At 28.8% G+C, this 20,659-nt stretch overlaps 4 protein-coding genes across 5 annotated transcripts; 1 reads left to right on the plus strand and 3 right to left on the minus strand.

Annotated features, from left to right (window-relative positions):
* Window positions 1-40: 40 nt before the first annotated feature.
* LOC111034649 (SET and MYND domain-containing protein 4-like) lies at window positions 41-4,678 on the plus strand. Its single transcript, XM_022315953.1, is given in 6 exon segments — window positions 41-1,352; window positions 1,426-1,663; window positions 2,502-2,623; window positions 3,286-3,930; window positions 4,144-4,295; window positions 4,359-4,678. Coding segments are annotated over 6 exon segments (1,914 nt in total). The 5' UTR covers window positions 41-842; the 3' UTR covers window positions 4,606-4,678.
* Window positions 4,679-4,963: 285 nt separating this feature from the next.
* Window positions 4,964-6,339, minus strand: LOC111034647 (smad nuclear-interacting protein 1-like). Its single transcript, XM_022315950.1, has 2 exons — window positions 6,311-6,339; window positions 4,964-5,708 (listed from the first exon to the last, which is right to left on the minus strand). Exons 1-2 carry the CDS (start codon window positions 6,337-6,339, stop codon window positions 4,964-4,966), a joined length of 774 nt encoding a protein of 257 aa, XP_022171642.1.
* Window positions 6,340-8,594: 2,255 nt separating this feature from the next.
* On the minus strand, window positions 8,595-15,438 carry LOC111034641 (phosphatidylinositol 3-kinase regulatory subunit alpha-like). Of its 2 annotated transcripts, XM_022315941.1 has the most exons (4): window positions 15,141-15,438; window positions 14,118-14,199; window positions 9,193-10,030; window positions 8,595-9,130 (listed from the first exon to the last, which is right to left on the minus strand). In XM_022315941.1, exons 3-4 carry the CDS (start codon window positions 9,990-9,992, stop codon window positions 8,605-8,607), a joined length of 1,326 nt encoding a protein of 441 aa, XP_022171633.1. In that variant the 5' UTR covers window positions 9,993-10,030; window positions 14,118-14,199; window positions 15,141-15,438; the 3' UTR covers window positions 8,595-8,604. The 2 variants fall into 2 exon arrangements, with proteins under 2 accessions (XP_022171633.1, XP_022171632.1); XM_022315940.1 differs by lacking the exon at window positions 14,118-14,199.
* A 512-nt stretch (window positions 15,439-15,950) lies between these two features.
* LOC111034642 (UPF0553 protein C9orf64 homolog) lies at window positions 15,951-18,869 on the minus strand. The gene is made up of 8 exons (XM_022315942.1): window positions 18,612-18,869; window positions 18,432-18,556; window positions 17,436-17,663; window positions 17,200-17,359; window positions 16,978-17,091; window positions 16,775-16,889; window positions 16,575-16,645; window positions 15,951-16,504 (listed from the first exon to the last, which is right to left on the minus strand). The coding sequence occupies exons 2-8, from the start codon at window positions 18,534-18,536 to the stop codon at window positions 16,278-16,280; spliced, it is 1,020 nt and encodes a 339-aa protein (XP_022171634.1). The 5' UTR covers window positions 18,537-18,556; window positions 18,612-18,869; the 3' UTR covers window positions 15,951-16,277.
* Between the last annotated feature and the right edge of the window lie 1,790 nt (window positions 18,870-20,659).

Genomic DNA, 20,659 nt, shown 5'->3' on the forward strand with positions numbered 1-20,659 from the left:
TTAGAATAATAGTCTTGTAATATATTTAATTATTAAATGGTAAAAGCATTGGCAACACTGTAAGTGTCGGAGCGAACAAAATATAAATAGATATAATTGTTGCTTATAAATTCTTATTCTATTAGATAGAAGACTTTTTATTATTATTATGTTCACGTTTCACATGGTTTCCTATTCTATATTTATTCACGGCCCAAAATAGAAGCTATCTCAGCGCCCCGTGTATAATACTATATTATTCATTTCACGTTTACTGATTGGAATTAGTGGGGTTATAAGCAGCGACGTCTGCGTGGCGCGTTGCCCAACTTTACAACAACTACCCAAGCACCGTCCACCGGGCACCTGGAAATCAAATAGCCTCAGCTGGGATCCGCGAGCACTCTTCACTAACCGTCTCAACCACAGGAATACAGAACGCATAATATAAAAGATTATCAATATTATAGGCAACAGTATAGTTCATTACAGAAATAAAATTCTATTGTGCAACAGTTCACAGTTGTTGTAACTTGTGTCACAGAATAATTACTCGTGAGCTCGCGATTTGCGTTTGATTTGTGGCTTGTAATGGTTGAGCTTCAGAACTTGGACGTTGCGAACACGTTTTCAAATTGTAATTTTTTTATCATAACGTAGTGCGTTTTGTGTTACACAGTCGATGTCATTATCATTATATCGACTAATCGGCTCAGTGTTCCTTACGGGTTCTCGACGTATTACAATTACTGCATTTTATTGTTTATTTATTTAACGTTTTCGAATATTGATACTTATCGTATTGTGTGTACTGTTTCCGTTTTACCATTAATCATCGTGTTTTCCGATATCGACGTACGAAAATGTTTGACGACGGTATGCTATCGTGCGAAATCGAACGATTATTTTACATGAAATGTTTTCAAAAAAACGAAATTATGGGTGAGGTGTATGTTACATTTTCTAAATTACCCACTGCTGCAGATAAATTTCTATACACATATAATCTACTTAAAAAATATAATAAATTACCTACGGAGTGTAAAATGACAAACCTCAAAAATACCAAAAAAGCTCGACAAATCAGAGCTGATGCAAATGAAAAATTTAAAAACGGTGAGTTTAACTCCGCTTTATCCGAATACAATAAAAGTCTTATGACTGCAAAAATCAATAGCGAAGACTATGCATTTGCTTTGGCAAATCGTTCAGCTGCCCTCTATTATTTGGGAGAATATGATGCTTGTATCCAAGACATTCACCGCGCTTTAGCAAATAAATATCCTACTGAACTGTCTTATAAGTTATATGAAAGAGAAGTGAAATGTCTAAAACAAATGGGAAAGATATCCCAAGCTGAATTAAAATTGAAAGCAAGTATTATTATATCAGAGACTTCTGCAAGTTGTAACGTCAAACATTTTATAAATTAATTTTTTTTTTAAGGAATTTTTGTCTCATTTATCTCTAACCTTAATGTCCAAAGAAAATAAAAAAAATATTGAAATGAATATTAAAAGGTTTATGAATGAAAAAGAGACAAATAATCAGCAAGATAAACTAAATGTAATCAAATTATTTGGAGGTCCAAATAAAAATATCCCGGCATTGTCAAAGTTTGTCAAAGTGAAGTATTCAGAATCAATGGGTAGATGTTTGGTTGTTTCATCTGATATTAATCCAGGTAAATGAGATTATGGTCAACCTTAGATTATAAACTATAGATGGGACTGAGATATTTGAGGTGAACCATCACTTATTTATCTGTTATTTTATATTTATATCTTTAACAAAGATTGATGAATATGCAACATTGTAACATTTTTCTTTCTTGCATCCATACATCAAGCATCTCAATCAGAAACCTACCATTAACATATGTGTGGTCCCTAAGGCCCCCCCCCTTGGAACCGCCCCTGGGTGCATAGTACATGTAGTATATTTGTTCTTCTTTTGTTTATAACCCACTTTCAACTTATGATAGTTAAATGGCTTCCTATATTTATAATTTAATAATTAAAAGAAAAATACATTTTTAACATTAGATAATAAAATATTAAGAACTGAAATTTAGTTTTTTGTGCCTAAACAGTAAGCGTTTTAAATTTTGATAAATTGAGTTAAGTAACATAGCAAAGAGTCTTCACTTTTTTTCATTTATCTATAACTCCATGCAATGACATATATAGGTTTTTATTTTGGAGGGGGCCAATTATATATTTAGATTTCTTTGGGGAAAGGAGGAAGGAGACACACTATTTGGACAAAAATTGCTTGAATACTACAAGACCTTTCAACTCTCTTTACACCATCAGAGTAATAAGAAACTCAATCATTTTTTTAATGAATTGTAATATAAAAAAAAGTTTCATGTCAAAAATAACAATTTTTAATATTGCGTTTTTCATTTCGGGAGGGGCCCAGGCCCCTTCCCCCCCTAAATTCGCCACTGACTCCATGAATATAATTTAGTTGATTTGTTAATAATCTTATTATATTTTTTTATCTTGATTACATTTTAGGAGAAGTCCTTGCTATTGAAAAACCTTATGCAGGGGTGTTAAGACGTGAATCCTATGAAATAAACTGTCAGAACTGTTTTAAATGTTGTTTAAGTGGCATACCTTGTCTAAAGTGTACTTCGGTAAGAATTAACAACATTTATATTATCATTACTGCAGTTACCTAATTATAATATATTATATTTTCTTTTTAAAATAAGGTTTTGAAATATTATTAAAAATGAAACATTAATTGATCATTTCTCAATAGCTCAGATTTTGTAGCAAAATAAATCATCGAAGGGAATTTATAATTCCCATAAAGCATTCATTTAATTTAATCTTGAAAATAACAGAAAAATATTTATATTTATAATTATTTTTTACCTTTTCAAACTGTCGCTATTTTTATAAAACTACAATAAGCTTTTTTTGGACAATTATGTTAGCATAATTATTTAATTGATAACAAAATAAACAATTTTGAAGGTTAAATCCAGACATTTCACATATTCCTTTTTATAATATAGTAGGTAACCAGTCAAATATAATACGAGTATGTAATGTATGATATTTTCGTGAAAATTATTCATCAATGGAAAGGAAGAATAGAAAAATAAACATTACAATTAGAATGATACAAAATGATACAAAATATATATTACACTTATATAAAAAAAATTTTTCTACCTCAAACCTCACAAATAAAGTATTTGCTTTGAAATCTGAGCCTCATTTATTGTTTATAAAATATAATACTAGCCAAATTATTATGTGCATATATATATATATATATTGTCAACAGGTTATTTACTGTGATGAATCTTGTAGAATAAAATCTTACGAGAGTGGCCATAAATATGAATGCGCAATGTTTTCAACATTTAAAGAGTGGCCTGGCATGGATCACATGGAACATCTATCACTTAACATATTCTTAAAATCAGTTTGTAAGTTAGGATTTAACGAGTATATTGACACTGTGTGTGTTCTGAATGCTGATACTACTGATTCGATGATGCGAGGCTTTAATAATAATGGCAAATATTTATCTGATCAATTTTGTTCTGTATACACGTTGGAAGGAAATGAATATAAAAGAACAGTAAGCGATCTATTTTCAAGATATTGTTATGCAGCTGTTATGGTTTCATTAATGACATTATCGGGCCTACAAATACCATATCATCAATTAGGTACTGTTGGTGGATCATTAGTTCATATAATATGTGCAGTTTCTTCTAATGCTCATGGTATAACACAACCCTAGAATTTTGAGACACAACTTAAGCAAAATCTTGTGCTTGATAAAAGATTTACACCAGTTGCTTCTTTGTTAATGCCAGTGTTGAGCTTGTTAAACCATCATTGTGATCCTAATGTAGTAAGACACAATTACAATGGAACTTTAGTCCTCACGGCTATTCAACCTATTTCTAAAGACTCACAGGTGATCATTTTAAATTAAATTTATAAAAATTAAACTAATACACTACCTCATAATAAATTATTTTTTTTTTACCTACCTCATTATAAATTGTAATTTTATTTTTTACCTCATTAATTTTCTATTCAATCAATTGATTGAATTGGATAAAATTAATTTTCAGTTGGTGATTCTCTAAGTTTGTTACCCAATCCTGACTGATATTTTTGTTTTTAGCTTTTTGATAACTATGGATTATTGTATGCTACACATCCAAAAGAATCTAGACTTCGAATACTTAAAAAACAATATTGTTTTTGTTGTGAGTGTTCATCTTGTGAAAACAATTGGCCATTGTATGGTGTATTAGCTGATCAGCCACGATCAGAGTAAGAAATAATAATTATCTTTATATTATTATGTACTTATCCTCATCAGTTATTTTATTATAGATGTAAAATATTTACTGACATCAATTCAGACTTGTTACAAAAATCATCAATCAAGTTGTATGAAATAATTAAGAAAATTAAATCAAATGAATGTGATGGTCTCCAATACATTCAGTTCTTATACTCTCATTTGAAACTTCTTCACGATAATATTGAAAGACCCTGGGTAGAGTACTGTGACTGCCAGGAAACTATCAAAGAAATTCTCTATAGTACAGCCAATAAATTTACTATTGAAGATTATTAATTATTATAGATATTAGATACTGAGGCTAAGTATTATTTTTTAAACTTTGAGGTTGAATTTTATTTCATTATAAAGGTACATTTTAATTTTTTTTATATCCATAACAGACAAGATAAATTTAATACATAATCATTAAGTATGTAATAAAACTTAATTTATTATCAGGTCATGTAATTGTTTACAAAAATATTCATTGTATTATATACACAAAAAAAAGTTATACTTCATTGTAAAAAGGTAATTATTTATAACACAAGAAATTAAATGTTGATCTTCGTTTGATTTTTTTATATCAAAATGATTTAATTTACAGATTAAAAATAAGAAAACTTCTAGTTCCTTAAAATAAGTTTTGCATTCAATCTACATTAGATTCCTCGTTTGGATTGTCTTCAGCAAGACTATCATCATCTCCAGAATCCGTGCTATGTTCATGTAAAAGCACATACTCCCTAGAGCTGAACCCAAACTTAACGACGTCTTTCTCCATTAATTCCACATATTTTTTTGAATCTATGCGCTGGTTATTAACATAAGTGCCATTAGCTGACTCTAAATCAATGATATATGGCCGAATACATCTAACATGGCGCCCATCTTTTTTGGCTGAAACTAACCTGTACTGGAGAGCTGCGTGCTGTTTTGAGCACGACGGATGATCTATTGGTATGTCTGCCACTTTACGATCACGTCCAAGTAAATACCCACTTTGTCTGTGTATGTGTAATACAGGTAATTGTTTCTCTCCTTTGAATGGGTACAACCGCCAGCGTCGTTTCGGCTTTCTCGCCTCAGCTGGCTCGCTATACTTAATAACTACACCATTAAAAGTATTTGTGTCCTCGGCTAACTTGCCAGTGGTTTCAAAATTGGGTTCTTCTTTTTTCACTACCGGTTTTTTTTCACTAGATGAGTCTTTATTGCCCCATACGTGATCAGCATCTGACTTGCCTTGATGTCTTGAGTTGTCCCTGCGATCATGCCTTGGTCTTTTTCTACGATCATCGTCGTCAGAATTTGAATTATGTCTTCGATGTTGTCGTTCGGGGGATTTATTGTTGTCACGATACTTGTGTGGCTTTCGACGGTCAAAATTGTCTTCTCTAAAATAAAATAAGTTAAAAATGATTAATTGTCATGTAAAGTTTATGGTTACATTTGGGGGCGAAAAACAGTTGAAAAATGATTCGCAAATAATTATAGCAAGAGCAAAGATGATTAAAAACAAAGATCAAAAAGTAATCTCAAGTTAGAAATTTATTAGGTTAGTTATCATAACTCATTTCGGCTGGAAATGTTAAGTATTTCAAGACATCATTCATATACTTAAATCATCATTCGTTACCTATTTACCTCGATAGGGTTAATAAAATAAAAACACATTGAGAAAAAAAATGGGTTATAAGTTATTACTTATCATTTGTATAGGTACTAATAATATTATAAGGATTAATAAGTACTAAAATTGAAAATACCTATATTAGAGTTAAATATCTTGTTTGAAAAAACCACGAACCACGAATATACCTACTAAAAAATAGCATATCTTAATTTGTCGTAAAAACACCGAAAAAAAATGCGGAAGTCATTTAAAATGGTACAAACTTAAAACTACCAAGTACAAACAAATATTCAAGATTATATTATGACTAAGTCAGACACACAAAAATGTTGATGGACGAGATATGACATTCATTTTTCATACCTAATCACGAATTGTCCGTATGCGGCCATATCTTAATTTATTTGTCAGTGAATTTTCAGATAATTGGTTTACTTTATACGACTCCGGTTGCTAATAATAATACCTAGTAGTAATTATTTTAGACATATTATATTGAATAATATATGTACGTGCATGTGCATTAACTGTTTAAAATATAACATTTCAATTAAGTTAGACAGGTACCTATGTGATGGTAAATAAATAATAGGTACCTAATGCAAAATAATTTTTACAGAACCGATTTCCTAATTTCCGATATAATAGAAGCCAGTTTTGAATTTGATCTGTCAAATATTATTTATTTGCATAACATTGACCTCTGGGCTCTAAGCCATGTACTGGTCTAATTGTCTAAAGAAAATTGCCTAGGTATTGATCGCGTTAGAAAAACAAGTCGCTGTTCGAATCTCGATCACGAAAGGCGTTTTTATCTGGACGGGCAACTGTCGAGGGAAAAAGATATATTCGCTGTTGGAATTCGGAATCTGAAAAGGCACAAAAAGTCATCACACGGAACAAATAATGTTCTCCAGTAGCCAGTAGATACATCTGTACTCGAATTACAATAATAGAAATAAAGGGTACATCGTGCACGTATACAATACATCCCTCCTTCCCACTTTAAATGTCTTCAAGGATACTTAGTCGTCCCGGTCTTGAAAAAATAAATTAAATCAATTGTATTCTATGACTGAGTGTTATTTATTTTTCATTACTAATATAAGATTAAGGAAAAAATTATTTGCTTATGACCCCCCCCCCCATGTCTTTCTATATTTGTACCATGTGTGTGTACACTGTACAGCCAAACACATGACAAAAATGATGAAATTAAATATTGAATAATTTTATAATACTTACTAGTACTATAAAAATATATAATTTGTTTCAATTTTCAGATATTTATATGATTTATCTTCAACCCTTTGACTACAGGATTAAAATTCTAACTTTGTCAGAAATAATTTTTTTTGTCGAGATTTCTTGTCTTTATTTAATAAGTAAGAAGAAAGCCTACTCAAGTCAGCATTATACCGCTGTTTTGGACTACTGCTAAAAGGGAATTGTATTTATGCTATCATTGCAACATTAAGGTCAAGACTATTTTCACCTGAATTTTTTTTAAGTTAAGGTTAGGTTAGATTTATTAACACTCATTGTTGAATTCATTTTTCCAGTTATTCACTATGGGGGTATAAAATTGTTTTTCTTGTATTTTATATTATTATAGTTCGAGTATTAATAATTAATATTTTTTTTCTTTACTAAATGTTTAGTAGACATAACTTAGTGTGATATTTTTTGGTGTATCTTTGTATTAGTCTTATCATTTGCCATATAATGTTCATGTTGTCACAGTTATCAAAACATCTATTGTTTTTTTTTTTTTTTTAATGATAGGACACATATATGCATCAGTAGCACCACAGAATTACTTTTGTAGTTTTGTTGAATGTATAGCTGCGTTCATAACATTGAAAGGTTCGGTAAGGAGCGATTTAATTATATCCTTTTAGGTTTGTTTATTTGTAAATTTAGATAATTTTTGAAAGGTATTTATTTAAAATATTTTAGTTTGTTTGGTATTTTTCCCGTAGTTGTAAAATTGTTGGTGATTTCTATATTTTAGAGGGTAGGTAATAGCATATTACATAATATTTCTTATGTTATGAAACTTATCATTTTTTGCATTTTCATGTTATATTATAAAAAAAAACTATTTGTAAGGGTATTAAATGATCAGTTAAATGGTAGAAACAATATAATTATACTTATCACAAATATGCTTTTAAACATTAAAAATGAATAGTACACAGCTAAAAATCACTCATGTTAATAGTTATATGGTGACTACGATAATAAATGTTCTCACTAGGAGAAAATAAAATAAATTGCCATTATTGTTAATCAAATATAATATTAGAATACAAAATAAAAAAACGTTTTTTAACGAAAAATAATTTGTTAAAATGTATAAATTAATAATATTTTTAATATAATCTAATGCATACTATACACAAATAATTTTTACATAAAAATTTGGACACAAGAAAACAAGTTGGTATGGTATAATAAATATAAACAAATTAAAATATAATTTCATCAATAATATGTCTTATAAATGCATACTTATATGAAAAATATTGCTCCTTATTAAATAACTCTTTAATACTAGTAAATAATTAACATTTAAAAGGTAATTATTATCACAATTGAATCACCAAATTCCATAAGCAATATGAGCTGTTGATGCTGGTAATACACTACTCAATTTATTTTTTGTCATTTTCAGCTAACACGGGGTAAGCTAATGTAGTAGTCAGAGAATCATTATGTTCTTCTAAGGAAGTTTGAGAATAATGCATGACTAGATCTTTCAGAGAAGAATATATATTGTAAGGTTCAGCAAATCCAAATCCTTTTGGAGTTCTATACACTATACAATGATTTACGACCCCATTGCAAACTATAGATAATGCTGATTGCCCTGTACGACTGGGTCGTATTAAAAATGTTCCATTGCGCTTGCCATTTAACAGACGCTCAGCATCTGCACGTGAACAAGATTGAAGCAGCCAAGTACCCTCATCTAAATGAGAGACGTTCAGAGGTAGTTGAATGTCTTCAGGCTTACAAGTATTCCAATCAGTGCCGTTCAGCACTCGATGAATTGCTTCATAAGCCACACCATGGGTCAATAACCACCGAACTGATTTATCTTTTTGACGTGTGAGTATTGCACCTTCTTGTTTTAATTTATACATTTGCCGCTCCAATGTCTGACTATAGGCCACTTGTCTAAAATCAACATAACTACAATTAATATCAAACTATAATATATATTTAAAAATAAAACTTACGTGTATAATTTCTCTTCAAGTACTGCTTTGCCATCTAGAAGTAGCTTAATTCTTTTTTTTACTATTTCAATATTTTTAACTAGATTATCAGCTTCATGGCGTTCAGCTTTTTTAAGAAATTTATCATGTACTCTCAGTTGATCTTCAAACATTCTATTCACTTCCTGGTACTGCTGCAGACCCATGCGCATCACTGATATATCAGCAGTTGCAGCCTGAAATTCTTTAGACAATTCTTCATATGAAATAGATTTCTTCAAAATATCTTTAAGTAGTTCAATCAAACGCATCCACACAACGTCAACATTTAAACTTTTCCAAGTACCAAACTCTTCATCTTGTTGAAATCTGGACACAGGGTACAATAATTTTACATCTAATGTTGCATTATATTGCGACAGAGAAACTTTACGATAATGGTTCACAAGATCAATAACAGAAGAAAAACTGTAAGGTTCTGAAAAACCAAATTTTTCATTTTTGTGATATATTTTTATTAATTTATTGGTTCCTCCTTTCCTTAATGTCAATGTATACTCTCCAGCCTTATTTGATGCATTTCGAACCAAAAACGTACCATCAGGCATGTCGGTAAGTTTTTCCTGTACATCATCTCTGGTTATGTCACCCCAATACCATTCTGCTTCTTCAATGCAACTGGGTTCTAGTAATGGATTTTGCAGTCTGGTTGCAATTGATTCGACAGATTGAGGGCGATTGGTTTGTGATAGTTTACGAGGTGGTAGAGCCGGTGCGCCTGTGGGAGACATGATGCTCCATGACTCGTGGGCTTTTACCATAATCTGTTACAATTAATTGTCAACGAACAGCAGGATTTCTGAAATAAAAATAGATACATAAATGAAAAAATGTTTGATCAACAAATTGAAATAAGATTATTGAAGTTTTTTAAAAAAAAGGATATTACTATTCATAATATGGCAAAAGAATGAATTACCCTACGGTCATTGCTTTAATATAATTTAATAAAGAATTATCTCAAGTAAAAGTTTAATTTTAGTTTAATTAACACTTACCAGGAGCGTTTATGCTTATTACATCGGCGTTAACTAAATGACTTTCATCAGTTTTTTTTTCAAAATGTAATAATAAATTTGAAATTGCCATCAAATTCTAGAAAATTACACTTATAAAGATATGTATAAAATATATTATTTTTTTAATTTACAGTAAAATATTTAAAAATGATTTGATATTGATGTTTTCACACTTTTTTAAGAGAAATCACTTGCGTACACAACATATAATGTAAATTAACAACAACAGTATAATAATAATAATAATTAAATTTTCAGTATTTTTTTTTAAATATACATTTAGTTAGGTATAGGTAAGACACTTGAATAATTGTATTTTGGTAGTAAAATAATTTTAACAAGGTTGAGATTTTAGGTACATAGTACCGATGCATAAACAAAAACACTCCATTTTTAAAGGCACCTTAACTTAATAAAGTATAAATTAATAAAATAAAAAAATATAAAACATTTACCTATGTTTTAATTATTTCATATTATTAATTTATACATAAATAATCAGAAATATAATTAAATAAGATTCTTACTAATTGTAGGATTATTCTATAATCAGCTAGATGTAGTTTATATTAACTAACTATGAAAATCAGAATACCTAGTTATGTGAAAGCCTTATACCTTGCAGGATATTTTATTAAAAACATTCATTATTGTTAAAATAATAATAATAATGAGAATACAATCAATTTTGCACCATACTTGCTAATACAAGATAATGTTTGTTAGCACATCAATTAATAATTATTTAAAACCATACATAATACCTAAGTCATGATATTAAAATGCAATTATCATTAATCCTATTTAGTGATTATACTACTATCAACGAATAGTCTGGAAGAATGGTAGATAAATCTATCGGTAGTTTATCAAAAAAAAAAATACTTGTCTAGTCAAAATTAACTTGTCCAAATTTCTTAGGTCAAATGACTATCAAAATTGATTTACACAGTAAACAATCTATGAATAATATGCATGTTAATATTTTTTTTTTATAACAGCAAAAACAATGGTAAGTGATAAATGATAATAGTTAGCTTATATCACTTTTTGCTCAAACAAAATAGTAAGGCCTACACTTATCATTGGAGTTAAATACGTTATTACACTGAAATCACAGTTTTTTCTTGTAAGATACAATTTTAATCTATACAAATTTAAATTTTATTGCACAATAATATTTAAACAAGCCGAGAAAAACATTTATTATTCATTTTATGATTAATTGATAAAAAATAACAAAGATATTGAAAATTGAGTAATAAAATTAAATAATTTTAATGATAAAACATTAAACTCCAAAAGTTAAGATTAGCTAAAAAAGGGTGAAATATAATTATATATGATAATAGCAGAAGATAGAACCTTCACTAGATAATAGGTGTATGTTAAAAACAATAAGCAAATATGTTTGTTTAATACTGTTATAAAATAATTTGCAACAAATATAATATCTATTTTAAGGACTTAAATAGATGTGTAATAATTCCGTTTTAAGTTTTTGCACATAAATATTTTAACCTTACACCTTAAAATTGTTCTATGAATATGTGTAGATATATTATCACCTTTGTTCTGTCTATTAATTATTGTAAATTGGACATTTCCTACACTCTAATCAACTAAAAAAAAAACCTTTTTTATATGTGTCTCTCCTTTAAATTTTAAATTGTTTTATTTTGAACTCTGAATAAACATTTACTATTAGTAACAACCAACTAACTCTCTCTACTTATAAGATAAGATACATTTGCCATTGAATAACTGAAATAGATGTGTTAAAATGATAAGTCATAGTATTTGTATATGAAAAATGGTTCTGAGCAAAAGATCAGCATCTATTCTAAAGGATTGTCAATGCTATATTACACTAATAATATTATAAACATTTTCTTCATTCATTAGATTGAGCTAATTTTTGACAAAAAGATTTCATTAAATTTATGGTAATATTGCTGTACTATGTCCAGTGTTCATAGAATGGTTAGAATAGGTTTGTGGCATAACTAGTTTAAAATTAAGTCTACATAATTTTTGTGAATAGAAAATACAAATGCAGTAAAAAGTTCCTATACTTAAAATTGTTTGAATTGTACCTACCTAATAAAATAACTGAATAAAATAGTTACTACTATGAGAACAACTTATGAGGAACCTTATATTGAATGTAAGCATTTTAACAAAGAAATAAAAATTCTACTTAACATTAATAAAAAAAAAAATGTAGAAAATATAAATTTTAAATATCTATAAATAGCTCAATTCCAAAATGTTTTGAAAATTATAGTATAGCTAATATAAATATTTAATTGAAAAGAATGTCAATAACTCCACTGATATTTTTTTCTTAATTAGGTATAAAAAAAATCAAAATTATTTTTATCAAAAAAAGCCATTACTTAAATATTTTTTGTTTTTAATAGTTATTCTGAACTTTTAAGAAAAATAGTGGCAATATACTCCGGAATGTCAACTCAATCAAATTTGGTAACAGAATCTACCCTCCTCAATTCGAAGATTGAGTAGAAGAGTAAACTGTCTGCTCCAAAATGTGATAAAGACAAAAACAACACTTAACAATAAAACTATACTTACTCTGAAAATCTAATATAGGGAAATTTCCTTTTTTAAACAGGTATAAATTACAATTAAGTTCTATACTTAAGTACATACAATTTTAAAAACTTATTTAATACCAAATCTACATCAATCATTTGCACAGTTAATAAAATCATGCCAATTAGCTTAATATTCTAATATAAAAACCTAGTCATGTAAGTAACTAATTTTAAAAGCTTTATTAACTGTTTATAAACAACATGTGGTCATACACATGGTATTATAAACTATAATATATACTAAATGGTTAGATTAAAAAGACAAAAAGTAGAACTAAAAAAAAGTTCATAACGTTGGTAACCTATACCTCGAGTTATATTATAGTGCAATATAGTACTTTACTGGGATAAGGACCTTAAGGATTGTTGTTTGAATAGAAGGGTCAAATTAAGAATAAAACCAGGAACTGATGTCGACAAGAAGAAGGATTGCAAGAAATATGGCCATCCATATGGTTTAAAATAATGTTGCTTAAACTATGCTCACGAGATTTCTCATGAATTGGGGATCACTTCAGGATTCCGCAAAAACTAGAGTGCTTTTTTTCAAAATTTTCAAGAAAATTATTTTAAAAAATCGAACTAAAGAATAATAGACTAGGTGGTAGGGAAAAAAATATTTGTATTAAAGAAAAAAAAATGTGTATATTAAATAATAATGGATGTGGTATAGTCTATACTAATATAATGCACTTACAGTGTTACAGATACATAAATGATATTTGAGCGTTGTAATAAAAATATATCAACAAAAATAAAATACCACAACAGACTTGAAGCCAAATCTAATATGATAAACAACTTTCATCACTAAATCCCAATTTTAAGAATATTTGTAATAATAAAAAGCAATTTCACTTATCTCATAAAAATTGTTTTATTATTTTATACTAATTTTTGAATTAAATACAGTATACTTACACATTATTATTATAATTTATATTTTAAATAATCCTTGCATAACAAATGAAGCATTAAAACTAGGGTTCTAATTGTCGAGCTGTACCTAATAACTTATTGTTCAAAGCTTAATAAAATATAGTTATATTAACTAATTATTTGTTTTAAATAATTAAATGTAATTAAAATATATAACAATATGCAATGTCCTTGAGTTTGAAGTGAGGTTTGCGGTAAATTAACTCAAAAAATATTTTCAACCAATTTTAACAAAAGTTTCAGATATCAGGAAAGATTAAAGATTTGTTTGAAAGACATTGGAAAATATATCAAATACTACCCAACCTACCTCAGGCTGATTGCCCATATTGACTGAATTAATTCTCAAAGCTTGGTGAACCAATGAAGATTTGCCCGTGAATTTGGGTATACTAAAACGGAGATACATTTGAAGATACACCAATATATTATTATATTATGTTAGTTAATTTTTTCCCAGCAAAGTTGGGATTTACAGTTAGTATAATATACTCGTAATATAACTACCTATTTAAAATTCCTGGATAACTTTTCAAAAAATAAAAATCACCTAAATAAACTTACTAATCTCAACAAATTTTAATTTTCTAGCAATTGCTACTATTAATAACTTGGCACAAATTATTGCTAAAATTAATTAAACAAAAAAAATTAGGATACCTAACCACTTAGGTATGAGACAAGATTATACAAAAATATTAATCATTTGAATGGAAAGTATAAACCGAAATTTAAATTAAATTAACTTGTTGCAATTGAATATTGCGTTAAGTAGGTACTCAACTAACTACTATATAATGGATTGTCATTAGTGTAATAAGAGTATATATTATGAAAGAAACTGAGTTATAGATAAGAAATCCCAAACACTGTCTATGGTATCGTTATTATCGTCTCATAGCGCAAAATTATTCAAAATTTCACAAAAATATTGTCACACACAACAATCAAAGAAAACTTATAATATAGCACAACTCTCATTCATTCACATGAAACATTTAGAACAAACCATCTCAACAGGATCTAAAAAGTAGACATGCACATAAACTAAACAAAATCATTGCATTTAATAATAAATGTATACATAGATAGTATTGAAACGAAAGAGATCATCAAAATACGTGCAATTCACGATTTCCAGAATTTAATGAATCTAACGACGAAGTACATAAGTGAAAAAAACGAACCATCAGTTCGATGAACAAGCGTAAGTCGGACCAGTTCCAAAATTTCAACGATTTCACAACATGTACACCTACCTAACGCAGTTGGTAGGTACATAGAGATACCTAAAAAAAGTACCTATCTATATTTTATTATGATTGACACTCACTCTTCGTGTCTTTTCGACGTGTGTTTGTATTTTCTTTCGTCCCGTCTCGATGACATCTCGGCGTATGCGTTCCGACGACGGATACGTTCGAACAGCGATCGGTAGCGTTTTCACTCGTCGTCTGCTACCTAACATATCGCGAACACCGATCAGGCATACAGCATACTCACGATATTTCGTTACTGAAAATTAGCGACCGTGAAAAATAAATAAAAAAAAACAAACAAATAGAAAAGAAAAAACATAGGTGATGTACAAAGGCCTGAACCGGACTAGGGTTCGCGGACAACAGGTGTCACGGATCAAAGGACTGCGTCTGACGTCACACAGTGTTACCGGCAACATTAGATCGGCGTAACCGTTTTCCCCATCCACAACATAGTCATCGATGTTACCTATGGCTGCTCATGGATAAGAAAATCAACCGACAGTGTTTAGTCAATGCCACTCGGAAACGAAACCGTCTAAAATTACGGACTTGGAACCGGGCTACACTGATTGTTGCCTGTTGAGTGTTAGACACTTTGAAAAACCAAAAGCAATTACTTGAATATGATTGTCGATAGTAAATAATTATTGATATCATGGTGCATTCTGCATCTGCATTCACGGTTCATTCCATAGTCCGCTTTATGGTCATTAATTGTTTAATTAGCCATTTAGATTTAAAGGTCGATACAACGTTGATATATAGAACAAATTGATCATGTACTGTGTAGTGTGCATAGAAAATAGATAAAAGTGTGTAGGCATGTTACATATTATATCAAAGAGTAGGTGGGCAAAAAATAATATCAAATACCGCTAATATCTAATAGTATTGTTCAATGTTCTACCTTCTACGGTAGAACTTTAATAAAATAAATACACCGGTATTTATTGCCAAAAATAACAAACCAAAATAAAATGACATGCCTAATTCTGAAGCAATTATGATTTCATTTCTATTTTTAGATTTATAGTAATGCAACTAAAAAACAATTACTAGTGACATAACAAATTTGCAAAACTTGATGGCATTGATTAAAATATTATGCAATTTATAAAACATCGAAAGTCCAAATAATTTTTAGTCTTAAAAAAATGAAGATGTACAATATTTTCATAAATCATTTACTCAATCCATACTACGTAATTTTAATAATAAATATTTAATGTCTTGTGATATGGCGTGTCTTCCAAAATTGCAGCATTTTCCCTCCGGTAACCCCATAAATAAGTATCAACCATAATAGAATTGCAAATCTTATGTATATTATTTTTTGCCATTAATTTCTTCACCTCATTTACAACATCGTCAACTGCTACAATAGAAGCTGCTCTAATTTCCACTTCTTCTGGTGCTCCATGCTTAAGAAGAATACCTGTGTTAATAAAATTAAAAATAAATAAGATAATATTATAAATGTTTATCTAATTATAACTTAAACTCACCTTGTTGCAGAGTGTCTTTTAATTTATCTGAATACTCCAAAACACCAAAGTATAATAGAACTTGAGGGACTCTGTAATTAATATAATTTTCTGGATATTAATTATAATAATCTATACATAGTGATATATAAAATTCAATCAAATCGGTTACAAAATTCATAATATAACATATATATATGTATAAGTAATATTTATTTTACCTATAATCTGCAAACATGGTTAAACTATCTATGTCTCGAAATTCGCCGTAACCAGAACCCCTGAATGATGACCAAATGTCAGCAATCAAAATTTGAGCTCTTTTATAAATAGCAACTAAAAAATAAAAAAAATAACGAATTTAGAATTATTTGAATAAGTCTATTTAATATTAACATTGATAAATAATAATATATAATATTACCTTTTTGGTCGTTATAAGTGGATTCATCTCGGAAATAAAAAAAATTTTTAGAAATGATTTTTAATAAGTCCTGAGCAGAATTATTTGCTTCTAATATACAGTTCACAAAGTTTCCTAACATAATAATAATTAAAAATTTTAATTTACAAATATTAAGTCAGTACATAATATAAAAAAAAATAGTACCAAAGATTATAAATTGAATTAATTTGAAAAACATACCATTATATTTTTTTAGTAAAACAGATGCAGATTCTTGTAAACACAAATACCTTTCTTGTAATAGTGGAAGAGTTGTCCCATCATCTCCTAAAAGTATTTCATCCAATTGCTCCCTTGTTAATTCCAAACAAGTTTTCATATCAGTCATTTTTATCCCTTTCTATAAAAACAAGAATTAATTTAATTGATTTTTAAATTTACAAAAATAGCATTTTTTTTTTAAAATATTTACAAACTTCTATAGCTCTATTGATTGCAGCACACAAACCAAAATAGCCTGTGTGTTTTTCATTTTTCCAAGTAACACTCCAATGTGATTTATTATTTGGATCAAAAAAACAATAGTTTAAAGAATCAACAACAAATATCCAATTAATTGCTTCTTCGTCTTCATTTTTTGGATGCAATGGACATTTTTTAAACTCATCAAGAGTTAATTTGTCTTCTTCAATTAATGTGTAAATCTAAGTATAATTTGTATATTAATTATTAGAGTAAATTTTGGGGTGGTGGTGGTAGTAAATACTTATATTATAAACAGAGTATTCCAAGCATACTCAATCCTATTCGTTCCTTTAATAATGAGTTTATTCAAGTTCTGATGTTTGAAAGAAAATATGGTATAATAATAACTAATAAGTATATTTATGAATTCCAAAAATCAGATTTTGAACAGTTGCATTATTCAATAAAAAAAGGGGGTGAACATCATAGGCTGAAATTTGGGGGCTTAGGAGGGCTAAGCTCTCCCCCCCCCAAAAAAAAAGTCTGTCAAGCCACCTCCAAAATTCCAACAGTTATAATAAAGGGGCAAAGCTCCCACAGTTTAGGTTCTTTTGAAAAATAGTAGCCGCCCAATATTTCAAATGGATTTCCGCCTATGGTGAACATGCTTGGTGAATCACCCTACCACCTATATATATATATATACATATATATTATATTATGTAATATCTTAATTTAAAATTGAGGTTGTTCACGTCTCTTTCACTATTTTTTACTTGTCTTATATTAATTATATTATTCAAAGGCTGAATGTTAAGAGGGAGTCACAAATGCATGTGTTGTCTCCATCTTACAAACATAAAACATAACAAATTGTGCGTGGTGTCTTCTTAAGGATAATTTCTTTAAAATAATAATAAGCATTAAATTTTTATAATAATAATAATATATTCATATTATTGATAAAATATTAATTTAGTAAACTAATTAACACAATTATAAAATACCTTTAGAGCCAATTTTGGAATGTTTGATGAAATAATTTTCACATCTTTAGATTGTCTCATTACTTTCTGACAAGTATCTAATACTTCACTAATTTGTTTAACCATTTTGATCTTGGTTTAATAACCTACAATTATATATCAAATAATAAAAAGTTAAAATATGTTATTTTTAAAAATTACATGCAATACATGGATCAGTATTGATTTTATGAATTATGGTCGTTAAATATTTAAAATAGTGCACAGTCTACAAACTAAAACAGTATAGTCGTATAGAGTAAAAGTTACTCTGAAACTTTTCAACAAAAGTCTATAGATGTCAAATAACCAGACTAAAGTGTAACGATTGAAATATGATCAACAGCTCACACGACTGAGGTCTGAGATAGTGACTAGACACATTGTGATAGTGACTACTGACTAGACACATAGTGATAGTGAGAATGTCATCGGTCGGTGGAAAATGGAAAAACAGGCGTTTCGGCAAAAATCCCCTCTCCACAATCTACGACTAAAACCACATTGCATTATCACAGATTATAATACTCTAGAGCAGCGGTTCCCAAACCATGGGCCGCGGCCCACTTGTGGTCCTCGAGCAGTGTGGTACTGGACCGTGAACCATATAAATATAATATAATATTTAATATTATATATATATTTTAAATAATATTATTACATATTTTTAGTATATACCTAATAATATTTCTGGTTATAATAATATTCATCAATATTATCTACACTCTGTAGTGTCAAATTATTAATTAACGATAAATATAGGAATTAACTGAATGTTGAAAGTGATTTAATTGTAAAACATCCAATTTTCATCCCGATATTGACTCTCTCACGAAGGACAAGTAATGTCAAAAATCACATTAGATTGTTTAACTTGTGATTAAGTTTAATAAATTGTTTTTCATAAAAAACAATTGATTTTTTAATTCTTTTTAATTCTAACAACTGAAGTTTGTATATTATATTTATATATTTATGCATTCGTATATAGATGAGCTGTTTGTGGGCCTCAAAGATTTTTTTTACAAAATTGATGGTCCGCATAGCTAAAAAGGTTGGGAACCGCAGCTCCAGAGTCTGTAGATTCCTTAAAAAAATAAAGGCTAGAGCAACTGGTGGTAAGTAGGTCGTAGCCGTTACGTGTTGTAGTGGTGTACTGGTGTCTAACCCTGCCACCCTGGTGGCTCACTGCTCACTCGCTCGTTTAACAGGACTAAGTGTAGGTAATTGCTGACTGGTGTAGTGCCATTAAGTAATACTAGTAATAGGTAATACCAAATACTACCAAATATAACAATACTAGACAAACAATGAAAATTGATAATCGTAGACTACATAGTACATAGACCACTAACAAAATATAATCTTAGACTAGATGACGTAGAGCGTTACCTTCTCGGGGGTAGGGGGGGGGGGTACTTCATGTATCGCAATTTTTGACACTAGTTGTCCGTATTCAGTATTGTCATAATATAATATAGTATTTGTTACTACAAATTACAACCGTACCAAAGTAGTAAGACAACAGAATAGATTAAATTTAATCTATTCTGTGGTAAGACAGCAAATAAGTACCTACCATTGATCTATTATAATAGGTCAATAGTAAGTACTATGTTCTGTTATCTACATTCTACCTACGATTTAAGATATTATACAGGTTACTCAACGCAGCATTATTTTTGTCTTTTTGATGCCCAAGTTTTATCTTCAAGAACGGTACTTCTACCTATGGTGAATAGTTGATTTTAAAGGGTAAACGGCGAGCATCACTCTGGAGACCAATTTCTATACGGCAATACGGCATTGAGATTGAGTAACTTGTATATCTTAAATCGTGGCTAACTGGCAATTGGAAAAGTTTACAGACAAATTTAGGTACCTAAATACTTATTCTTGTGAAGTTCTAAGTAGAAAAACGTCGACCATTTTAAATATATCTATATAAAATTGATAGACTAGATATAGGTATAGGTACAAATTACAAATAAAAAAGCAAACAAAATCGGTGTGTTAGGTTTTGTAACAGACGTAAGTCATCATAATAAAGAGGCGTGATTAAAATATTAAATTGGTAATTGCATTATTATAATAATTGTACCTACTATTAAACTATTGGTACTATTGTATTTACTATTTTATTATTTTTACAGATGTATATAACTATAGAATACATTATTTTAAGTAATTAACTAATTATATTATATATA

The sequence above is a fragment of the Myzus persicae genome, unplaced genomic scaffold, assembly GCF_001856785.1.
Source record: "Myzus persicae strain clone G006 unplaced genomic scaffold, MPER_G0061.0, whole genome shotgun sequence".
NCBI lineage: Eukaryota > Metazoa > Arthropoda > Insecta > Hemiptera > Aphididae > Myzus > Myzus persicae.

Excerpts from the sequence above, each read along its gene's own strand:
- LOC111034647 (XM_022315950.1), bottom strand. The coding sequence starts at position 6,339 with ATGGCCGCATACGGACAATTCGTGATTAG. Across the intron at positions 5,709-6,310 it reads TACGGACAATTCGTGATTAG|AGAAGACAATTTTGACCGTC; the intron begins GTATGAAAAATG and ends ATTTTATTTTAG.
- LOC111034641 (XM_022315940.1), bottom strand. The coding sequence starts at position 9,992 with ATGGTAAAAGCCCACGAGTCATGGAGCATCATGTCTCCCACAGGCGCA. Across the intron at positions 9,131-9,192 it reads CTTGAAGAGAAATTATACAC|ACAAGTGGCCTATAGTCAGA; the intron begins GTAAGTTTTATT and ends TGTTGATTTTAG.
- LOC111034642 (XM_022315942.1), bottom strand. The coding sequence starts at position 18,536 with ATGGTTAAACAAATTAGTGAAGTATTAGATACTTGTCAGAAAGTAATG. Across the intron at positions 17,360-17,435 it reads CAATCAATAGAGCTATAGAA|AAAGGGATAAAAATGACTGA; the intron begins GTTTGTAAATAT and ends TTGTTTTTATAG. Across the intron at positions 16,890-16,977 it reads CACTTATAACGACCAAAAAG|TTGCTATTTATAAAAGAGCT; the intron begins GTAATATTATAT and ends TTTATTTTTTAG.